Here is a 23311-nt window from a genome sequence, read left to right on the forward strand (position 1 = left end):
CTACCATGTAATGTCTAAAACGAAAGATGCCAAGAAACACTGAGCAATTTAGACAACACTGTCTGCCAAATCCATCTGTGCTTTTGCAGATATCATTTATTTCAAAATGTATGATGCATTTCTTGAAGAGTTGCAGACAGCTTGTTCCTTTACGTATTCATCCCAATAGGTGGTTGAACTAAAATCTACTTTACTTTAGATACAGAGATATTAGCTTTGTGCATAAAGCTTATGCTTTGGAAACGATATCAGTATTAAAAGAAAATGACCCTACAGGTAGCCTAACAGTCAAATCATGCCATATGCACCAACTACAAGTTTGCATGTTGGACAATTGTTTAACATTTGGAGATTTTTAGGCAAGGGATGTTTCCAATGCTTTCAACAATAACCTGTATTTATACTTCTAATGCAATGAAACATCTCACAAAACACTAAGGTAAATAAGGAGATGTTAGAGCAGAAGAACAAAAGTTTGGTACAAGAGTTAGATTGTAAAGTGTGCATTAAAAGGAGGAAAAAAGAGGTAGAGAAGGGAGAGTTTTAGGAAGAGTCCAAAGCCAAGGCTTCATCATTGGTAACTGAAGGCACAGCCAACAATGGTGGAGTGGCTAAAATCAGGGATAAGGAAAGGACCAGAATTTGAGGTGTGCCGATACACAGAAGAAATGGCCCTAATTATTGACACTTTTTAGTTATTTTCATTGGCAAAAATACTTGGTGAGGAAGGGAGTAAAGTTCCATAAACTCATTTTACTTGGGTCTTTCCATTCCTATTAGACCAGGCTGATCCAATCAATCCTACCGGCTTCCAAAAGGTCAAGCCTCTTTCAGGCTACTAATTTAATCTAACATCTCTCATTACTTCGTCAAAAAGACTAACAGAGGTAGACTAACGTAGGTAAACACCTACGTGCTCTTGAAGACAGACAGGGGAACTCTGATTCGGTTCAATAGGATGTGAAAAGTAGAGACAAATGTCCATCTTTTACAGGTCAAAGCACAGTGCAATTGCTAGACAAAGCTTTTTCTAGGCCACTCCACTGTTTTTCAAACTCCCCCCCCCCCCCCCCCCCCCCCCCCCCCCGGCAACCCACTTCTACCAAATGGCTGTCCCCCGTGACTCACGCCACGCTCACTGACTATCCGTCTCTCTGGCCCCCTCTTTCGCACAACAAAACGATCCATATCTACAATTGTCTTACTAGAAAGGGAAAGGAAATTGGTGCCAATTTGGTGAATGTACATATAGGTGCGAGGTGCCAAGTTCACACACAGGGCACGCTGACCTGTTCATGCACTGTATTGCAGTGAGAATTTACCCAGAGAGAAAATGGAGAAAAGCTCAGGCGATCTTTGGCGACCCATTTTTTAAACGTTGAAACACCCACTTCGAAAAAAAACAAGGTCTTAAACATATCCTGGGCTCCCAAAAATATTTTGTTTACATTTCAACCCTCACAGATATGATTAAGCATCAATGCTCTATGGGTGTTGTTTTAACTTTAAACACTGGTTAATCCTTGATGAAAACTGAAAAACAAGACAATCTTCCCTTTAATAGATCAAGGGACACCCATGTTTTGTTAAAACCAAGGCAAAATTCTGCAGATACTGGGAATCTGAGGTAAAAACAGAAAATGCTGCTAAACCTCAGCAGCTGTGGATAGAGATACAGAATTAATGTTCTGGGTTAAGCTCTGTCTCTCTCTCTCTCTTATATAGAGATGGTGCCAGACCTACCAAGTGCTTCCAGCATTGTTTTATTCCAATGCTTTGCTGCTGTAAAGAGTTATTTTTGCAGTTGAATATGAACAGAGAAACTGGTGCCTTAAAAGGTCAGTTACTAATACGATGGCAACTATAAAATAGCTTTATTGTACAACTGTTCTCTTTCACTACATAGTGAAGCCATAGCTAGGAAGACTGGATGGTGTGAGGTATCAGCACACTTGTCTTTATATCTCTTGAGCTTTGACTTCACAATTCAAGTGCGATTATGAAGTTGTTTCTGCTTTATGGCGATTACATGGCAATTACATTCCTTACAGAGAGATGTTCATGATATGCAAACGTGCTTTGCAAAATAAGTTTTGACTATCTCAATCCTGGATCTGGATCTCCCAAACGTGGCCCTAATCTAGTGCTTCAATAATTGGAGAGCTAAATTCAGGAACAGTTCAGTGTTAATCCTCTGCAAACAAATGGTGAGATCTAAGGAGCCTCCGGTGTTAGTCCTTGAACCTCATCACATGGAGGATAAGGCCTAATGCCTTATAGAATCTACAGTGCAGGAGGCCGCCATTTGGCCCATCAAGCCTGCACCGCAACAATCCCACCCAGGTCCTATCCTATCCCCATAACCCCACATTTACCCTTCCAATCCCCTTGACACTAAGGGGCAATTTATCATGGCCAATCAACCTAACCCGCACATCTTTGGACTGTGGGAGGAAACTGGAGCACGCGGAGGAAGCCCACGCAGACACGGGGCAAATGTGCAAACTCCACACAGTCACCCGAGGCCAAAACTGAACCCGGGTCTCTGGCGCTGTGAGGCAGCAGTGCCAAACAGTGTGCCACCCCCTTGTGCCTTCTTCAGACATAAACACCGTGGGCAAAAAGCTTCAGACATAAACACGGCAGGCAATAAGAAACATGTGCCCACTTCCTACCCACAATTTTCAAATCCGAAGATTCCAAAGTGATTGACAAATGGGCCATAGGAGGTCCTATTTAACTCTTAGCATGTAAAGTCAAGGAGTTAATTATAAAAAAGAGCTTTATCCATTTCTGATCATGCATAAAGACAAATTTTCCAGTTTTAAAAACTGAAACTATTGAACTGTTTCAAGCTCGTTTGCTTTAATGCTCAATATAACTGTAACTCACCAGGTCCAGCCATGTTTGTTTGAAAGGGAGTATTTTTCCATTATAGCCGTGAGGCGGAGGAGGGAAAACTTTTGCAGCAGGTTGAGCTGGGCTGCTGACTGGTTGCTGATCTGTAATGAAGCTAACGTAAGGCTAAGTCGATGCGAAATCTGGAAACTGTGCCACCGTAACCTCTGACGCCTATAAGAAAGTGAAAAATTAATTACAAGAATGAAGAAAACTAAAATAAAGCCGAGGCATATGAAATGTGGAAATTGATGCAATAAAAGAAAATCAAATCATTAACTATATATAGAAACATAGGAAATAGGAGTAGGCCATTCAGCCCTTCGAGCTCGTTCTGCCATTCATTATGATCATGGCTGATCATCCAACTCAACAGCCTGATCCTGCCTTCCCCCATATCCTTTGATTCCCTTCACCAAGAACTATATCCAACTCCTTGAAAATATACGATGTTTTGGCCTCGACTTCTTTCCTGTGGCAGCGAATTCCACAGGCTTACTACTCTCTAGTTGGATGCACGTAGCAATTCCATTATCAATGTAATTGTTACATCCTTCACCCAAATTCCCTGCCTCGCTGAAACAAAACAACATGCAACAGAACTGATTTTGACCTTTGTAGTGACTGCCATATTGGTTTAGTTGAATAATTCTGGTCCCACTATCAAAGCAATCTGCTATACACAGACATTGTGAGCAGTCCAACTTGAATTTATCCCCATGCTTGAACAGAGATAGAGGTTCAAGACTAGCAACACCAGCCAAACTAAGGGCACATTATCCGACTCAACTTGAAAATTATACAAAATTTATAAAACACTGCCAGTTGGATAACCATCAACAACTTAATTTGTAATAAACCTATAAAATTATGATAATCCACTTCATTGTGGGGAAGAAAACCAAAATCTGGTATCAATTTTTAGAAACAAATCCTTTAACTACAAAATACAGCAGCACTCCCAAGATTAGAGCAGATATCTATGATACAATGAACAGAGGACACACGGGACAATTCTCCCACCCCACTGCACTAAATTCAAGCGGCACCCAATTCATGCGTTCCACGATGGGCATCTGGCACTGAGCATGGGGGAGGGTGTCCCCTGGGCATTGGCACCTTGGCAGTGTCAGCCTGGGTCCCTGGCACTGAGGGGCAAAGTGCCAATGCCCAGGGGGCATTGTGGAACTGCTCATCTTTAAAACCTCTGAACTGGAAACCTGGAATTTTTGATATTATTACTGCATCTCCTTTCACTCCTCTTCCTCCAAGCTTTTCACATCACTATAATAATTAACTCGACATATTGCTTTTGCAATTGGCCATGTCATAATTCTGTCACATATCACAAACAGCACTGAATCACAAGAATGGAACCAGTATGCCACTTGGCCCATCGGACTTACACCACCTTTGATAAGACCATGGCTGGTCTGATTGGAGCCTTAACTCCATATTGAATTTCATCAGAACATCAAGTTATACCAAGACAGAAGATTATAATTAGAAGCAGCCAACTCGGATTTAAGCGAGGAAACGTATCATCAACAAGTCCAATAGAATTTCTTTTGAGGAAGTGATAAACGTGTGGAGGATGGGGACAGAAAGTACAGAAGATGTGGTGTTTGTAGACCTTCTGACATTACATAGGAGACTATTGGAAAAGATTAAGGGGTAATTGCTGGATTTCATATCAATAAATAAATCATATAATGTCCAAATATTTCAATAACAATACAAGATCTTTAGTCAAGATTTCAACTCGGAAAAGATGATTCACCTTTAATCCTTTCATTTCAGTAACTTTTATGTCTGAAGCAACAGTATACTTCAGTTTTGAAGTGGCCCAAAAACACTGATGGGCCCTATATTTTAATTATCTGGGCATCTTAAGCAATCAAAACACAACTTACAGGTTTGAGAATGCTTGGTGGAATGGTCCAGTCCCTCTCAATGGGACAGTTGTTGTTTCATTAAGACTGTTCTACATATTTTTTAATTATTCCAACATAAACTATCTGGGGACAATTTTAGTCAAAACTGCCTGATGGGGTCAGGTAACAATGTGGATTTTACACCCCTTCTAATCTTGTTCTTCCTTGAAGCCAATGGAGAGTAATATTGAGCAGAGTCCAAAATCAACATTCTACCTGATCCAGTAGAGTTTCCACTTGTCAAACTCGGTTAAAATGAACCAGATTTTTCTGCCTATATGATGTTTTCAATTATCACAAATGAAGTACCAGGCAGATAAAATTATCAATTGTTACAGCTATTGACAGTTTAACTGAATGTCTAACTAAAACAGTTTCTGCAGGCCTCGGGTTTATTATAAAATTGGAAACAAGAGCTTCAGCTTTTTAGTTTGGATTCCCAGGTGACATAAAATTCTTCTTCACGAGTGTGAAAATATCAGTGCTGATTTAAATACACTGAAAATCATTACCTGCTTCAGAAAATACTCCCTTACGCACCTAACAATCATGTCCACATTGATGAACTTCAGCTGAGTGTGCAAGATGCTTTAAGTTACCAGCAGCAAGCAGATCGTAAAGAGAATTTAAGGAAAAAGAGTAGGTTATTTTATTGATATTTCAGCTATGGATTGCTTTATATTGGTTGACATTCTCAAATTGTCAATAAATTGGGCGGCATGGTGGCACAGTGGTTAGCACTGCTGCCTCACAGCACCAGAGATCCAGGTTCGATTCCTGGCTTGAGTCACTGTGCGGATTCTGCACCTGTCAGTGTGGGCTTCCGCCGGGTGCTCCGGTTTTCTCCCACACTCCAAAGATGTGAGAATTAGGTGGATTGTCCATGATAAATTGTCCATTAGTGTCAGGGGGTTAGCAGGGTAAATATATGGGGTTATGGGGATAGGGCCTGGGTCTATTTTATTGTTGGTGCAGGCTCGATGGGCTGTATAGTCTCCTTCTGCACTGTAGGGATTCTATGAAATTAATTGGTGCGCAGACTTCATCAGGCTTGCTTTTCATTTACATTAGCAGTGTTCACCTTCTATGCCCAAATAAACAATCAAATTTTAGTTACCAACCTGCTGGGTCTGGTTAAAGAGGCCCCGACGCCAGAATCTCTGCGATCTCTCAATCCTACGGCTTCAGATTCATTAAGGGATTGACCATCTCGATCAAAGTCACTGGGGGTAGTTTGACCATCTGACACGGAATGCCTTTCTAAATCCAGCATTATTTGATTGGACGTGTGGAATTGGCGTTCACAGACGGAGAGCTCATCATCCTGTATTTCTGGTAACACGTTTCTTGACCAATGGTCCACAATCTGCTGCAGTCCATTCACATGCTGTAAGATATCATCCAAGTGAGGAAATATATCCTCTTTTTCCAGGTCAATCAAGTCACCAGTGCTAGCATATAAATGGGATCCAGGTACATTGTCATAGATGCTGATCCTACTTCCTTTTGGGTAACAGTTCTTGGGTTTGTTAATGCTGCACTTCTGTTTTCCCAGAGAGATACTTCCAGTCCGCCAGTTTACAGGAGTGTAGTTGTCAGTCGGGGAAAGGCTTTCAATGGAAAGTGCCTTTGGAAAGGTGCCGGGTTTGTGATCCTTCGGAATGTGAACAACAAGGTTTTCCTGGGAGCGAAACTCATTCCTACGGTTCTGATCTGCCACCTGCTTCATTGTTCCTGACATGATGTCGACATCCTCGAGATACATGCCACTCCGCTTGCTATCAAAGCGTCTCTTACGGGATTTTAAACACGGTGTACTTACAGCGCTGCTGCTGGTTTCGGAGTGACTGTCACTACTGGACTGAGTTGATGACGAAAATCCGCTCTTGCTTGCGTCTTTTGCTAAACCATTCAAGTTTCCATTGACCAACTCTATACATTGCATGGTCTTCAGTGACTCGGGCTCCATTTGCAGCACAGGTGAGCTAATAACCAAGGCTCCAGTTCGCAGACTTCCCTTTAATTTACTATGAGAAGCTCTTGGTCTTAATGTTTCCATACGCTTCAATAAATTCTTAGCCTTCGTTTTTGCATTGCTTTCAGGTTTAAGACCAAAGCTGTAGTTTGTAAAGTCTTTAGGCGTCTGTGGCAGTGAATGATGCAGCGAGGTGGAGTCTGGCATTGCTGTGGTTTCAGCACAGTTCCGTAGAGAGCTTTCTGGGTGTTCTGCGGTTTCCACAGTTCTACCAGCCAAGCTCCTGCTATCACTTCCTCCGCTGCTTTCACTGTGAATGGAGGAGACCTCCGGTTCACTGAGGTCCGTGAGTACGCTCTCACTGCTAGTTGTGTTTTTTAGTTTCATGCCACCTGCGGAAAGGTGGCCGTCTTGCCTGGGAAACAGCGCATCAATGTCATCCAGTCGTGACCATCTCTTACTGCTCCTTTGGAAGGTCCACTTGTCACTAATTGCACACAAATCATCTTCATCAGAGTCTTCACTCTGAAAGATCAATGGAAACATAGAAGTTACATTTTCTCACATTTCACAGGGAAGAATAAATAAATTACAGAAACCGTGCATTATATTTCTTTCGCCTATTTTGCCATGCTGTAGGATTTAGCAAGACAAGAATGTTCTGAGGTTTCATCAGCCACTTTGCACGCAGGAAGTTGCGACAGAGAAATGCATCTTACGAAATAACAAAATGATGAATAAATGTGCGTAAAAGAGTTTGTCCCTGTGGATTTTACAATTCTTTGAACCATTCCATTTAGGGTCAGCATGAGGTCGACAGACACTCAGTTCAACAGTAGATTCGAGGATTTCAAATGATACAATTGTGTAGAAAACTGCCATCACTTCCTTCCCACCCCACCTCCCCCATCCTCTCAGGCAGACTGTGGCTCGTTGAGAATAACCTCTATTTATTTCTAACTCTTGGACTCACTGTTTTGTTCACAGTTTGTGCTTCACTGGAAAAATCAATAGCATCAGCAAGAATCTTGCAAGTCATTTGCTAACTGGCCTCTTGTGAATGTGTAATTTTCATTGCTCTACTATTGGCGGTTGTGCCTTCAACTGCATGGCTTTAAGCTCGGAAATTGTCCCTACAACCTTTCCGCACCTCTGTTTCTCTCTCCTCCTTTTACTCTTTAAAACCCATCCTTTTCGCCAATATTTCCTAATATAGCTCGACAAGAAATGTTGTCCGATAAGACGGCACAGTGGCAAGCTCCAGGGACCCAGATTCAATTCGAGTCTCGGGTGACTGTGTGGAGTTTGCACGTTGTCCCTGCGTCTGCGTGGGTTTACTCCGGGTGCTCCCCGGAGTAACATAGAAACATAGAAAAACTACAGCACAAACAGGCCCTTCAGCCCCACAAGTTGTGCCAAACATATCCCTACCTTCCTCCCACATTCCAAAGATGTGCAGGTTAGGTTGACTGATTAGTATTCCAAGGTGTGTAGGTAGGGGGATTAGTGAGGTAAATGCTTGGGATTATGGGGATAGAGGGGGTGTGGTGGGAATTTGGGGGGGGGGGGGGGGGGGGGGGGGAGGAGAAGGGGGTGTGGTGGGCCTGGGTAAGATGCTCTGAAAGAGAGTCAGTGAGGACTCGATGGGCTGAATGGCCTCCTTCTGCACTGCAGGGATTTTAATGATTCTATGATAATGCTCCTGTGTAGTGATTTGGCTTGCTTTTCTATTTTTAAGGTGCTACATAAATATTCTCCGACAAGAATGAATCTAACCATCCCCCAATGGCATTACCACCACCAAACCCCCCAACACCCATTGACCAGAATCTGAACTGAACCAGCCATATAAATACTGCGGCCACAAGAACAGGTCAGAGGCTAGGAATCATGCTGAGTGTAACTCACCTCCTGACTCCCCAAAGCCTGTCCACCATCTACAATGCTCACATCAGGAATGTGATGGAATAATTGCCTGGATATGTGCAGCTCCAACAAGAAGCTCAACACCATCCAGAACAAAGGAAGCAGTATGGCTGGCATCCCATCCACCACCTTCAGCATTCACTCCCTCCCTACTGATGCTCAGAGTAGGATGTATCTGGATGCCCTGCACCAACTCACCAAGCCTCCTTCGACAGTACCTTCCAAACTAGCAACCTCGACCATCTCTAAGGCAGCAGATGCTCAAAACACCACCACTTGCACGCTCCCCTCCAAGCTACACACCATCCTGACTGGGAAATATGTCACCCTTCCTTCACTGTTGCCATGTCAAAACCCTGGAACTCCCTTCCTAACTGCATTGCGGACATACCAGCACCACAGGGACTGTGGCGGTTCAAGTTGGTGGCTCACCAACACCTTCTCAAGGACAATTAGGGATGGGAAACAAATGCTGGCCGAGCCAGCAATGCCCACATCCCTTGAACAAATAAATAAACAAATGAAAGTTTTTGTGACACCTCACTATTCACGTCATCATTAAAAATCATGCGTTGCCTTTTAAGCTACAAATGCCCAGAACAGGCAATGTTTTCTTTAAAAACAGGTCTCATAACAGGAAACAGTAAAAAGATTGTATCGTAAACCCTTTAAGCACCACCGTCTTTTCCGTTTGTTGGTAATCTGGTGGTCAGATCAAGCTGGAAATTTTTTACACACTAAATAAAAAGCAAATTGCCAAAGTGAAGGACTTTAACAAGTTGGTAGTTGTGCAGGTATTTCACTATTAAACTTCCAGAGAATCAACAATCACTGCAGTTGGGAATCTGATTTTAATCTATTGGTCAAATATTTGATCAAATTTGCAGTGTTTAAAACAGACTCTTCAGTTTTAATTTTTCTCTTGATAACTCATTTCTTTCCCGGTTAATAGACCATCGGTCCTTAAATATTTCTCTTGAAATTATGGCCAGGATTTGCACCAGGTCAGAACAAGCCAGAGCCATTTCAAAACGGTGGGAGGGACCAGATTCTGGCATTCCCGCCCCCCCCTACCTTTCACTGGCTTGGGCTAAAGGTGTGTTTAGTGAGCCCATACTCTGCACCGCTGACCTGGCTAAATTGCCAGGATAGGCAGTTGGACCAACTTCTCCATGACTCAGGCTTTAGCGTCCCTAAGGTGAGTCCTGAACCATAGCCTGGATTCGGGGATCTTTTCAAAGGCACATTCAAAAAGTCTTTCCCATGACTCCCATACCTCCTTGATGCCAACTCATGTGCCCAATCACCCGGTCCCTCATATTGTTCATACCAATTCAATGCCAACTCATTCCCCTTCTATACCTATTCACTCAGTATCACCAATGAGCCGTACACTAACAGGGAAAGTACGGAACTGTGGAGGGGGTAAGCAAAGAAACACCCATTCAAAAATCATTTGGAAAGAATTCTGTTCCCAAAAATCTAAAAAAATATCAGACAGCCATGAAACTCAACAACAGAGGCTCTAAACACTTCACACAACACCAATGGGAGATCACAAAAAATTTGTAACCATTTAAAAGTATCAAAGTCCAACAAATCACTAATTTTCAAAACAGAACAGTCTTTACCTCGACCCACTTCAGCCATCGCCCGCCCATGTGTCCGCTGACTTCCTGCTCCCAGGGTTGGCCGGCCCTACTCTATCCTGCACCTGCCAACACCCAGCTTTCACCCTTCCCGCAGCAATAATTATCAGTACACTTTTACTCAGGCAGGCCCAGCAAGCTGTCAAAGTTCCTGACTTGAGCCACGCACCTCAATACCGAGTTCAAACACCCATTTTTACAATAGGAAGGGGCCTTAACCCATTGTGTGAGACTTGCGCATTTTTAGAGTAGATGTAAATGTTTTAAGGGTGGAAAGGTCTGTACAATTGCTGCGTCATAAAGTTATTTAAATCCCAGCCTTATAAAAATTTTTTAAAAACAGGCTGCCTATGTCAGTGAGAGTTTAAAAAATTCTGTTCCAGCAGTTATAGATGATTGTTGAAATTTCCCCAAGGGTCATCATTATGACTGCTTTCTACATAATTTGTATGTTCATCTGCCCATGATGGATACAGGTTGAGGTGGCATCGAGGGTGTAAGGGCCAAAAGGTGGTGGGTGGTTTGGCATGACTTGGCATTGGGGTAGATAGGCAGCATGGCATTAAGTTGGCAGGGGACATGAAGAATGGGTAGGGGGATTATGGGGTGAGGGATAGAAGGTGAAACAATTGGGTGACCAGCTCTGTGGTCGCCCCCAATCTGCAGTCAGGGATGTTGTGCCTAACTCTATCCTGCACCCCTCCAGCAAACATTGGGTCAGACGGACAATTTCTAATAGGTCAAGAAATTTCTTGACTTGATCTACCCGCCAAGGTAGTAGGAAGACAGCCCTGTACAGTGTTACCCAGTATTTGCTTTCATTTAAATCATAGTATAAACACAATCAGCCTGGAATGATTGCCATGAATAACGCTTCCTCTGGACCTTCCTGTCAAACCCCTCTTCCATTTCATTAACTGTTTCCCATTTCTAAATATGTACCGATCTCTGTAATTACGTAATGTGACATTGCCTAGAGCCATATAAAAACAAAAGTGCAGATACAGGTCATTCAAATCAGCCGTGTCCCCCTGCAGATCTCAAAACTGACATCCCAGTCAGTTTTATAAATTCTTCAAGTCGAAAGCCAATGCGCCTCGAAGAGCTCCATGCAATCTCCATCTCGCAGCTTATCTGCACAGCAATTATAGAAGCACCATAAATGCAATGTACGATTTCAATCAAATTCATGCATCAAAATGAGTCAACCAAGCCCCTCCCTCACTGCAGTCAGAGAGAGATTTATATAAACATTCAATCAAAGCTGAAAAACATGGGTGCTGAAGAGACCTTACAAACCCTGGATTCCCAGAACAGATTGCAGGATGGCAATGGGGAGTGGGCACAATTCATGTGCGCGCCTCACTTTGACTATACAAACAACAACAAAACACCGACCTTTCCTAAGATCAGCTAATGGAAATGCTCGGGCTGAACCTGGAAGAATCAGGGTTCAGCTACTCATTAAATAAATTTGCTGAGCCCATCTGCAAGTAGAGGAAGAGAGCCAAACAGTTACAAAAGAGAAAGTGGGCAAATGGGGAAAAGCAATTTTCTCTCTGCTGTACATTACTCTCTTTCCCTTCACCTTGCTCCTTCTCCAGTTGCCCCTCTCTCCTGGCCCTTTCACCTCTCCTTTTTCTGTCAGCAGCAACCATTAATGATGCTGGAAAGGAGTGATAAAAATACTCACCAGGTCTGACAGCATCTGTAGAGAGAAAGTGTTAATGATTCAAGTGGAATACGACTCTTCACAGAACCTGTGTTGTTACAGCGCAGAAGGCGGCCATTTGGCCTATTGTGTCTACACCAGCTCTCCAAATGAGCATCATGATTTATTGCTATTCTCCTACCTCTTCCCCATACCCCTGCACATTGTTTCTATTCAAATAATGCCTCTTGAATGCCTCAATTGAAGCGGCCTCCCCCACACTTTCAGACAGAGCATTCCAGACGCAAAGAACTCATTGCAAAAGAAGAAAAAAAAACTTTTTCACACAAAGTTTAAATCCGTGCCTTCTTGTTCTTGATCATTATATCAGCGGGACCAGTTTCTCACCATCTACTCTGTCCTGCCCCTGCATGATTTTGAACATCTCTATCAGCACTTCTCTCCATGGAGAACAGTCACAACCTCTCCAATCTATCAGAACTGGAAGTTTCTCATCCCTGGAACCATTCTTATAAACCTCTTCGGCACTCTCTCCAATGTGTTCACATTCTTCCTACAGTGTGGCACCCAGAACTGCACACAATACGCCAGCTGAGGTTTGACTAGTGCCTTGCATCTGGTCTCTTGCCCTGAACTGAATAAAGGTGGGAATGTGATGGGTTTTATGCCATTGAAATGGTGGAGGGGAGGAAGAACAAAAGGCAAGGTCAGAGAGGGAGAGCGAGATTAAATGACAAAGATATCTCGGATCAAAAGGTGTGGTAATGGTTTTAGTAAAGAGAAAAGGCGCATGTCCAAAGTGAGTGAAAATGAACTCTGTCCAACTACAAAACATGAAAAACCAGATTCAAACCTGCACATGGCAGAGAAAAAACAGAATCAAGATGTGGTCAGAGTTCATGGTCTGAAGATGTTAAACTCTAACGTGGTGTCCAGGAGGCTATAAAGTGCCTAATGGGAAAATGATGTGCTGGAATTGTGTTTCAAAAAGAACGCAGCAGGCCAAGAACAGAAATGAGTGTGACCAATCAAGATGATCAATTAAAATGGCAAGAAAACGGAAGCTTGGGGTTATGCTTGCAGATCGAGTGGAGGTGTTCTGCAAAGTGGTCACCCAATCTGAGTTTGGTCTCCCCAGTGTGGAGCAGACCACACTGAGCAGCAAATGCTGTATTCTAAATTGAAAGTAGTACAAACAATCACTGCTTTAGCTGGAAATCTTGGGCGGTGAGGAGAGAGGAGGTAAAGTGGCAGTTGTTACATCTCCTGCAATTGTATGGGGAGCTGCTGTGGGAGGGGGAGTGAGGTGTGGGGGGGTGATTGAAGAGTAGACCAGGGCCTCATGGAGTGAGCGGATCTTTAGAACGTTGACAGGGAAGGTGGTGGCATCAAGCTGGAGGTGGGGGAAATGGCAGAGGCTCCTCCCTTGAATGTGGAGGCTGGTGGGGTGGAACCATTTATCCTTGCTTTTGTTACACAAATTGAATTAATTTCTCAAGACTACTTGATATTCAAGCCCTAACCCTGCAAGATAAAATATATTAAAGGAATACGACTGTCTAGTTTTTCCATTACGTTAGTCAACGTAGTACAATCTTCCTCAATGCCCATTTATTGCAAGAACACATTAGCCATTTTCATAAATCTACAGATGAAAAACAAGATTAGAAAGGCTGGATCGAGCAGTGTTTACACATCAGCGCTAGATGTAATCAGTCCAGATGAATGGATTAGAAGGTTCTTTTCTCTGGACACAATCAGCAAGCTACGCAAATGAGTTTGGATAATCTAAAGAGGTCTTAACCCCAGGCCCATGCTATGAGCTAAGTAGCATTCCAGAGAAGACCTGCAACATCTGTGATCCACTCTTCTGGGTTTATACTAAATTTTTCTGCTGTTCCTTTAGCAAGTTGAATACTGGTTTACACAATGAAATTCTATTGATCCTGATGCTTCAGTATCCATAAGAAGTCATATTATATGCCCTTCAATTATTCTGTGTACTGGCCAAGATGAGAAATGGAAACTGGTGGTGTGTATTCCATGTATTTGTATGTTTCCAGCATATGGATGCAGTATATGGTGGTCATTGATGGTGGTTCAAGAATACAGATGCACAGAAATAGATTTATGTGATTAGCTAGCAAACTGCAGTTTGAAAGATTTAAGTAAAGTGGCTCAGGGAAGAATGATAACTCTGAAGGCTGTGGCCTAAAAACTGTATCGTGCTGAAATGCAGACAAGGCGTCAGTGTAGCTACACTGCAAACATGTACACTACAAACATGTAATGCTGCTGGTGACACAACTGTGGTGCATAGACCTAGTTTACTATTGTCAAGTTGTGGGCGCCAGTCATTGACCCAGAGGCAGCTTGCTAACCTGGAAAGAGCCCAGATGCTGGCCAAGGCTGCAAGCATAACCTGAGGAGCAGAAGGAGCTGGGCTGCAGAGTGAATTGGGACCTGCAGTGGCCGGAGAAATTAACATGGAGCCAAGAGGAGCATTTTTGCTCCTCCTCCCTCCATAATAAGACAAGTTTCAAAACAAAACCTTCCTGAAGCTGCTGAGGAGTTGGTGATTGTGCCCCCTTGTTTTTCTATATAATCATGTCACAATAGGGGAGACATGGGCACGGTATTAAATGCATCTCCATCGTTAAGTGGAAAGAGATGATAAAATAAGTTCTCTTTTAAAACTTATTGAATTAAAAATTCCATTCTTGCCTGTTCCTCAAGTCAGATCAACTGCAATCTTCACCAATCCTGCCCAGCGGGAATAATGCAGGTATGGGTTTGACTCCAATTTTACATTGCAATGAAGTCAGGCAGGGTACCTGACTAGTGTCTGGCTGATTGTGCCAGACAAATGAGGCTAACATAGGTCTATATGGCTGAACAGCTACACTGAAAGCTGCAGGAATAATGTGTGAACCTGCGAGAAAGAAGTGTTACTGCTTTAAGTAATAATTGTAAATGCAGCTGCTGACATCACCACTTCATAGAATTCCCACAGTGCAGAAGGCGGCCATTCAGCCCATCGAGTCTGCACCAACCACAATCCCACCCAGGCTCCACTCCCGCAACCCCTCATATTTATGCTACTAATCCCCTTGACACTAGGGTTAACTTAGCATGGCCAATCAACCTAACTTGCACATCTCTGGACTGTGGGAGGAAACCGGAGCACCCGGAGGAAACCCACGCAGACAGGTGGAGAATGTGGAGACTCCACACAGACAGTGACCAGAGGCCGGAATTGAACCCGGGTTCTCTGGCGCTCTGAGGCAGCAGTGCTAACCACTGTGCCTGCCACTTCTAACACTCTGGTACACTAATTGTATTATTGTAAAATGAGGCATTGATTTGAGAGGCACAGACATTACCAGAAGCTACACATGCAAGTCAAAAATTAAACAAGAGATATGGCCTTACTTTTTTCCTGGGAAGGCTGATGTCGATTTTCATAGAGGTGCACTTATTCAGAGTATTCAATCGCCTGGAAAGAAATCAAAATCCAACATGACGTCCATTAGCTGAGGATAAATGTCAGTCTAGAGACAGGACTTAAAACATTTCTAGGCAATTAACTGCTATCCTTAAACTGAAAGAAATACGTTTAAGGTTCTAAGGAGAAGTTCATCTGGACAGTAACATTTTAAGCTACTGGCTGCTGGAGCCACAGGTCTGCATTATAATCCTGTCAGTGTAAATCATGACAATACACCCCATTTGACATTCTGTTCAGGTTCATTCATTTAAACATCAGCACTGTGTGTACCTGTCTGGTTTCTCTAGCCTATCCCTTCAGCAAACACTGTCAGCTGGTTCCTTTATTGCAAGTGGAACTGCCAAATGTCGTTTACCTACCTAGGTCAGCCCAGTAAATTTACTGGATGTTTGCGGAGCGACAATGGTGTTTTATACTGTCTGATAAACATAATAAGTGATGAATACCTTTCTCACACATACTGATGTCTTCCGTGGACTCTTAGCACCCAATACAATTTGAATGTTCTGCCCACTAAAAGCTAGTTACTGAGTTTGAATAAACATTGCGGTTCCACAGAACCATACCCCAAGAAAAGGACTTTCATAGTTTGCATTTGAAATGTGTGTGTAATAAAATTAATTTGAATTCAAGCACTTCAGCTTAATTTGGCATTTATCAGAAGTTTTGGGTCTATTGGTACAAAAAAGGTAAAATGGATAGATGTTTAATCCCATTGCAGAACCCACTGTATCAATGATTAATAAAATACAACTAACATACACATCAATAAATCCTACTGCTACTATAAACCTCACCTTGATTACAATAGGGTTCCACATTGGTGTCTAAATCTATGCTATACGATACGACAGATGAGGGCAAGTACTCGTGGTGGGGAGCTGACTTTTTCACCGACAACCTCAGATTTTGATTTATTAGTTTACAGTGAAAAATACCCCTTTCTCCCCAGCAACCTTCCGAACTATTAATGGTGTGGGTGGAACTGAGGATATTGAGGATTGGTGGAGAAATGAATGCATCGTGACCATTACCAGAACACTGGCACAGACATACATCACTTGCTGTTAGTGATTAGAAGCCCATTTAGAAGCTCTTGGTCTAACTGGGGGCATGTAAGGCCACATGATGCCCAACATATTCAGGAATCCAGCAATGTGGACAAAACTTTCTTTCTGGTTGCCAGCTCCTATGGACAGTGACATTCACACCACTGAGTCAGAAGGTTTTTAATTTAAGTGCCACTTCAAAGAGGTTTCAGGCTACCATTCCGTGTATTGTTGAGGGAGTGCTACACTATTGATGCCTTTTGCATCAAATGTTAAACTAAGATCCCATCTACTCTTTCTGGTGGACCTAAAAATCTCATGGCACTACTAAAAATGGAAGATGTTCGATTCTGGCCAACATTCATCCCTCAACCAACATCACTTAAAACACGTGATCAGGTCATTTATTGTGTTGCTGTCTGTGGGATCAATCTATGCACTGATTAGCTACCATGCTTATCAACATTGCAACAGTGATTACACGTCAAAAAGTAGTTGCTTATCTATAGACTGTTTCAAAATGGCCTGAGGTTGTGAAAGGTAATATATAAATACAAGGCTTTCTTTTCAACAATAAGCTGTTACCTCAGAAGTAGCACATCAAGACTTGCCTGGTGCAAACTGAGTAACAATGTTAATATTATCAAAAAGTTTGGAAGGTACCAGAGGCATAGAAGTTTCCAGCCGTGGTGAACTTGCCTGCATTGGTGTGAGGCTCCAATTGATGGCACAAATAAGAACTGGAGAAATAAGAGCAGCAGTAGGCCACAATAACCTTCTCTGCCATTCAATGCAATCATGGCTGAGCTTCATCGCCACTTTCTCACTCGCTCCCCATGTCCCTCAATTACCTGAGAGACCAGTCTATCGAAGCCTCAATTATATTCATTGATTGTCTTTCTGTTGAGACTTCTAGAAGATCATCCACATTCTGTATGGCCTCCCATGCACCTCCCTCCTTCACCCTATTCTTTGCAGTCACTGCAGTGCTTTCCCCCTGATTTGGGACCCACGGGATTAAGCCCAGCAGCATTCCCTCATTCAGCAAACGGAGACAGTCAATCTTGGCCATCACCAACATTTCCTTTGAAAGCATTTTACAACGGAAGCAGTTGGCCAAAAAGAAACTTGGTTCCAAAATACCCTAAACCCTAACCACAGGCTTGCCTTTGGATTTTTTTTTTTAAGTAGGTCTTGCAAATATGGATTCCTGACTGTTGTCACCATGATTTGCTGGGTGGTTTTAGGAAATGCTGTGCAAATCTTCTTATATATTTTGCCAGAGGGTGGGGGGGGGGGGGGGGGGGGGAACATTTGTGGGAAAGCCCTTTAATTATATTTAAATCCATTCAAATTTACTGAATGGAGGTTTCCTTATTACGTCACCAGCCGGAAGCATGGAAAATCATGAAACGAGATCCTAGTTTTCTGGCTCGAGATATTTTGGGACCACGTCATCATTTATGCCGATGCTTAATGTAGGCTCAAAATCACCCCCATGTATAAATTTCTCAAAGAGGTCCTGATTCCAGTCCAGCAACCTATTAACATATTTTAACAATGCCCTTCTTTGTTTCAGGGGATCACCAGTGATGCTTATTAAGCACCCAAACTAATGTTCTTTCGTATGACATTGCATTACAAATGTTGACTTCATGTTGCCCACTTTGGACCTGCAGATTGGAGAATGGGCAAGCGTATTCAAACTTTACCCATGTCTTTGTTTTTACATCACAAATTTGACTCATAACATCCGAGTTAACAGCTCTGGCAGCATAGTATTTTCAACAAGGAGGTCATACAATAATTCTGCAAAGAGTTGATGACACACTGAGGCCTAAAGATGAAGCCTGTAATTTCAAACTCTCTGGAACATGGGACTTAGGAGCAGGAGTACTCCATTTGGCCCTTCAAACCTGTCCTGCTCGTCATTCAATAAAATCACGGCTGATCAGATTGTGATCTCAATTCCACTTCCCGGTCTGCCCCCAATAACCTGCGACTCCCTTGTATATCAAAAATCTATCTAACTCCGCCTTGAATATATTAAATGACCCAGCCTCCACTGCTCTCTGGGGAAGAGAGTGCCACAGACCAATGACCCTCAGAGAATAAAAGCAGCTTCTTGTCAAAGTCACAGCAGAACTCGACTCGACTCTGTCCATAATCGAAGCTCAAACCTGGGCCACACAATCATTCTTTCCTTGCTTCTTCCTATACAATTCAGTAATAGAAAGTTGGACAAACAACACGGGGGAAACCAAGTGTTAAATTAATGGAAAGAAAAACATTTGACCTTCCACCAAGCAAGCGAGAAAGCTGCACTTGGCACCAAACTCTTATGGGCGTTGATTAAGAACCATGGCCTTAACACTTTGTGGCACAGTATACCAGAGCAGTGGGCCACACTACTGGTTTTGATGGTGCAACAACCACAGAATCTTGCAATTACTTTCTCTGGTCAAAAGTAAGAAAATGCAATATTGATAGCACAAAACATTCTAGCGCTGAAGATTTCTCTATTGATTGCATGGCTGCACATTTCTGTGGATTGTCAGTGCTAAGCTAAGAAGAAAAACAGATACATGAAATGTGAATTGAAAAGTGGTGCTGAGAACACAACAAAAGGTCTTCCAGTTATCATTGAAATTCTGGACCATGCTAACCAAGCTGTGTTTCAAATCTTCTCTTTTGTCATTCGCCAATATCACCTTTTATACTTTGCTTCAAACCAAATGCAAGTTCACAGCGATACAGCAAGCCAGCTATTGGGCAGAAGGGAAGCAGTGAGAGGAGCTCAAGAACACTGGGCCAGTGGTAAACGAGCAGCATCTAACCAGACTGAGTTGTTCAGGCTACCAAAGCTCTTCAGAACCTGTAGTGAATTGCATTCCCTTTTATCTAACCCCGGGAGACCCAGTTACTACCCACAGTCCGATCATTAACTCCATCACAATTGTGCTGGGACTGTTACCAGCCAAAAATAAATCAGGTGAATTTTGGATTATTGATGTCGAGGAGATTATACTTGCGAGAAAAGCAGCACACAGTATAGGAGGGAGATCAACAACATCAATAAGATACTGTCACACACTTTGCCACTTTACCAGAGTACTTAATTAGTATGGGCAAGCTGCACTTTCAGCTATGTCACCTTGAAGACCTTTGCAAGCATTTAATGGGAAAAATGTTTGGATGGATGTCAGCTTTCCAAACCTCCCCATCACTTCTACTGCTGAGTGTTATTGGGCCGGATTAGTCTGGACTGGGGCACCTTGCAGCATATGCCATTAGTTAGGCTTATTTAGGTACAATTAGTTTTAACAGTTTTAAAGTGTGAGTACATAACAGCACAGCAAGGGCAATTGGACATCTGGGACCTCTGAACAGTGCATCTTCTTAACCAATGAGATTGAAGGATTGAAATAAACCGAGCAAGGAGGAGCAGGAGTCATCGAATCAATGGATTCCACCATCTGCAACCCCACCCATACAAATGTCAAGGAGGGGACTGGGAGGCTGGGAAAAGATAAGAAGTTGTGCCTCCAAAGCCACCTCCTCACATCTGGTAAGATCCAGTCCAAGGATGAGAACTTTAAAATTAATGTGTTGCTGGACTAGGAGTGAATGCAGGCGATAGGTGAATAGGATTTAATGTGAGTTTGAATAATGGGAGGGGCATTTTGGATGAACTAAATTTAATGAAGGGCGGAAAATGAGACTGGCCAGTTCTAATAATTGATTCTGGAGGGTACAACGTACAAAGGCATAGGGGATATTGTTACTTTTGAGCATTAGAGTCTTGATTGAGATCTGTTCTTTCATGGGATCCTTATAACCAACAGAAAGAAAGCTTTCAACTCATCAGTCTGGGCTGCATTTAAATCCAAGACCAGAATTCTCCCAGAATTCTTTGGGACTAGATTAACACTGCAATGAAGTTACTGTGAAAATCCCCTAGTCACCACACTCTGGCGCCTGTCCAGGTACCCGAGGGAGAATTTAGCATGGCCAATGCACCTAACCAACATGTCTTTTGAATTGTGAAGGAAAAACCCACGCAGACACGGGGAGGATGTGCAAATTCCACAGACAGTCACCCGAGGCCAGAATTGAACCTGGGTCCCTGGTGCTGTGAGGCAGCAGTGCCAACCACTGTACCACCATGCCACCCAACTGGGTTGGATGCCCAGTCATTAATGTTTAAAAATAAGACAGATCATTATTAGGGTGCCAAGGTAATCTGGAGATACAAAGATTGGATGGGAAAGTTGATTTGAGATAGAAGTCATAATCTTACTGAAAAAGGCCACCTGCTCCGACTGCTTATGTAGTTATTTGGCAGGGGAAATCACACTGGTTGTAGTACCCACTCAAGTTTTATTATCCACTGATTACTGCTGAAGTGATGAAGTTGAAGATGGCCTCCATTAGTCCTTGTACATTTTTGTCTTTCCAAAAAAAACTGACTGCAATGGAGAATGCAGCAATGCTTGTGCTCTGATGCAAGGTCACAAGCTGAAAGTAACTCGGTTTCTCTCAATACAGGTGGTGCCTAGACTGCTGAGTGTTTCCAGTATTCTGAGTTGATTTCCATTTCCAGTATTCATAGTATTTTGCTTTCAAATAACTGCAAGCTGTTGCATCAACTTTACAGTGTTATATTAAATAATTTAGTTTTGACAGCACTAAAAACATAGTCCACTGCCAATCTGCTTGCTATAGCCCACAATTGGAAAGCTGATTTACTTCAGCTCTTTACAAGCTGGGGGGGTTAGCAAAAGAATATAGGGTACAGATTTATAGCTATCTCCTGCTAGGCTGACAGCTGGTCACACAAATGGCAGGAGCCATCTGAAAAACAGAAGGGGCCAACATGAAAATTCGATTCTAGTGTATTTGCATTTCCAGGTTAATTCCTTCAAAATAATGCACCCTCTTTTACTCAGTGATGGGATTCTATGATCATAGGCTCAGAGGAAGCCAGCAAATGTACAGCATCTCTCAGCTGTTTGTAATCACCTCAACACACTTCCCATTTCTTTTATTCATAGCCTGATGCTGGGAAGGCTGTGTTTATTGCACAAGCCTAGTTGTCCTGGCAACAGCAATTACATTAGCTCTTAAGGGTTTGAAATCAGATGTGGGAAGACTGTGATTTCAGGCTAATTATCATCTTGTATTTCTCCAGGGTACTGGGTTCATGATCTGTAATATACAGGAGAGAGAAATCACAAATACTGACACCTTCAGAGTGTGGAAGCTAGAGTGGCGTCTATAGCCGTGACAAGCAAGTCTCCAAAAGGATTTGTCTCAACAGTGTTCATCAAAGCACCCTTGTCATTTCCACGGATAATAACCCATTTATTTTCTTCAGGTTTACTACAGTGGTAGATATTTAAGAAGCAGCTTGGTGCCTATAGCACTTTGTCTAAAAGCTTTCCCCACTCAACAGCCGGAGGTTTGTTTGGCTTTTAAGATTCTCACCCCAGAAATGTTGCTGCAATTAGGATTTTCATTCACTCACAAGACTGCACTGTTTACAACAGTGTCCCAACTAATCACTGTGCAGTATAAGACTAATATAGCTCTTGTTGAGATTGAACATAAATCACTCCGAGTGACAAAGGCATTATAATCAATCGTAGAGATTGATTATAAAAAAAGTCTCATTTTGCCTTTAAAAACAACATAGTGTTTTCAGTCACATTAATCTCTTGAGATCCATTAACATTTTCCACAAATAGACCAAGCAAGACATCATGATGGTTTTTATAGGGACAGGGAAAAGCAAAATGTGTGTTTTATTTCATAAATATTTCAGTTGTTTCAGAATGTAAAATAGTGGTTTTTATGGAAATATAGTCGCAGAAGACATATTGGCATGAACAAAGGGTATTTTTTAAAGGCAATATCAATCATAACATATAATGACATGGGTGGCACAGTGGTTAGCACCGTTGCCTCACAGCCCCAGGGACCCGGTTCGATTCCCGGCTTGGGTCACTGTTTGTGTGGAGTTTGCACATTCCCTCCGTGTCTGTGTGGGTTTCCTCCGGATGCTCCGGTTTCCTCCCACAGTCCAAAGATGTGTGGGTTAGGTTGATTGGACATGCTAAATTAACCCCTAGTGTCCCGGGGTGTGATAGGTTAGAGCAGTGGTTCCCAAAGGGTGCGGCGCGCCACACTGGTGTGGCGAGAGGATGGCAAGTGTGGCGGGAAGATTCAAGGACAATCAAAGAAACATTTAAACATGGATTAGATATTTTTCCAAAGTGATTGTTTTATACTTTCTGGATGTCCCATGATCATATTATAAAGTAGTTGTGTTATGAATCAAGCACTGCTAGGAGTTTTTTAAATGTTTTTGAATGTATTTCTTATCAATAAAAAATTTTGGTGTGGCGCGAGCAAATTTTTATTCCGAAAGTGCGGCCCAGTGAAAAAAAGTTTGGGAACCCCTGGGTTAGAGGGATTAGCAGGGTAGCTAAGCAGGGATAGGACCTGGATGGGATTGGTGTTGGTGCAGACTTGATGGGCCGAATGGGCTCCTTCTGCATTGTAGGGATTCTATGATCTTCTATCATCTATGATCTATGAACATATCCAAACATGAATTCATGGATAACAGATTTCTATGTTGCTAATTCATCACGGAATGCAGGTCTGTGTGTACAACAGCACAGTTGTATCTGACATG

General features: G+C 42.7%; 1 protein-coding gene across 7 annotated transcripts in view; it reads right to left on the bottom strand.

Moving 5' to 3' along the window:
- Positions 1-23311, bottom strand: part of stard13a (StAR related lipid transfer domain containing 13a) — a 577401-nt gene that overhangs the window by 20471 nt on the left and 533619 nt on the right. For all 7 annotated transcript variants that reach the window (XM_078222235.1, XM_078222233.1, XM_078222234.1 and 4 more), the window contains 3 exons: positions 15487-15550; positions 5954-7332; positions 2893-3072 (listed from right to left, as the gene is read on the bottom strand). In XM_078222235.1, the coding sequence (XP_078078361.1) occupies positions 2893-3072; positions 5954-7332; positions 15487-15550 (1623 nt within the window). The remainder of the gene's footprint in view (positions 1-2892; positions 3073-5953; positions 7333-15486; positions 15551-23311) is intronic.

The sequence above is a fragment of the Mustelus asterias genome, chromosome 10 (assembly GCF_964213995.1).
Source record: "Mustelus asterias chromosome 10, sMusAst1.hap1.1, whole genome shotgun sequence".
NCBI lineage: Eukaryota > Metazoa > Chordata > Chondrichthyes > Carcharhiniformes > Triakidae > Mustelus > Mustelus asterias.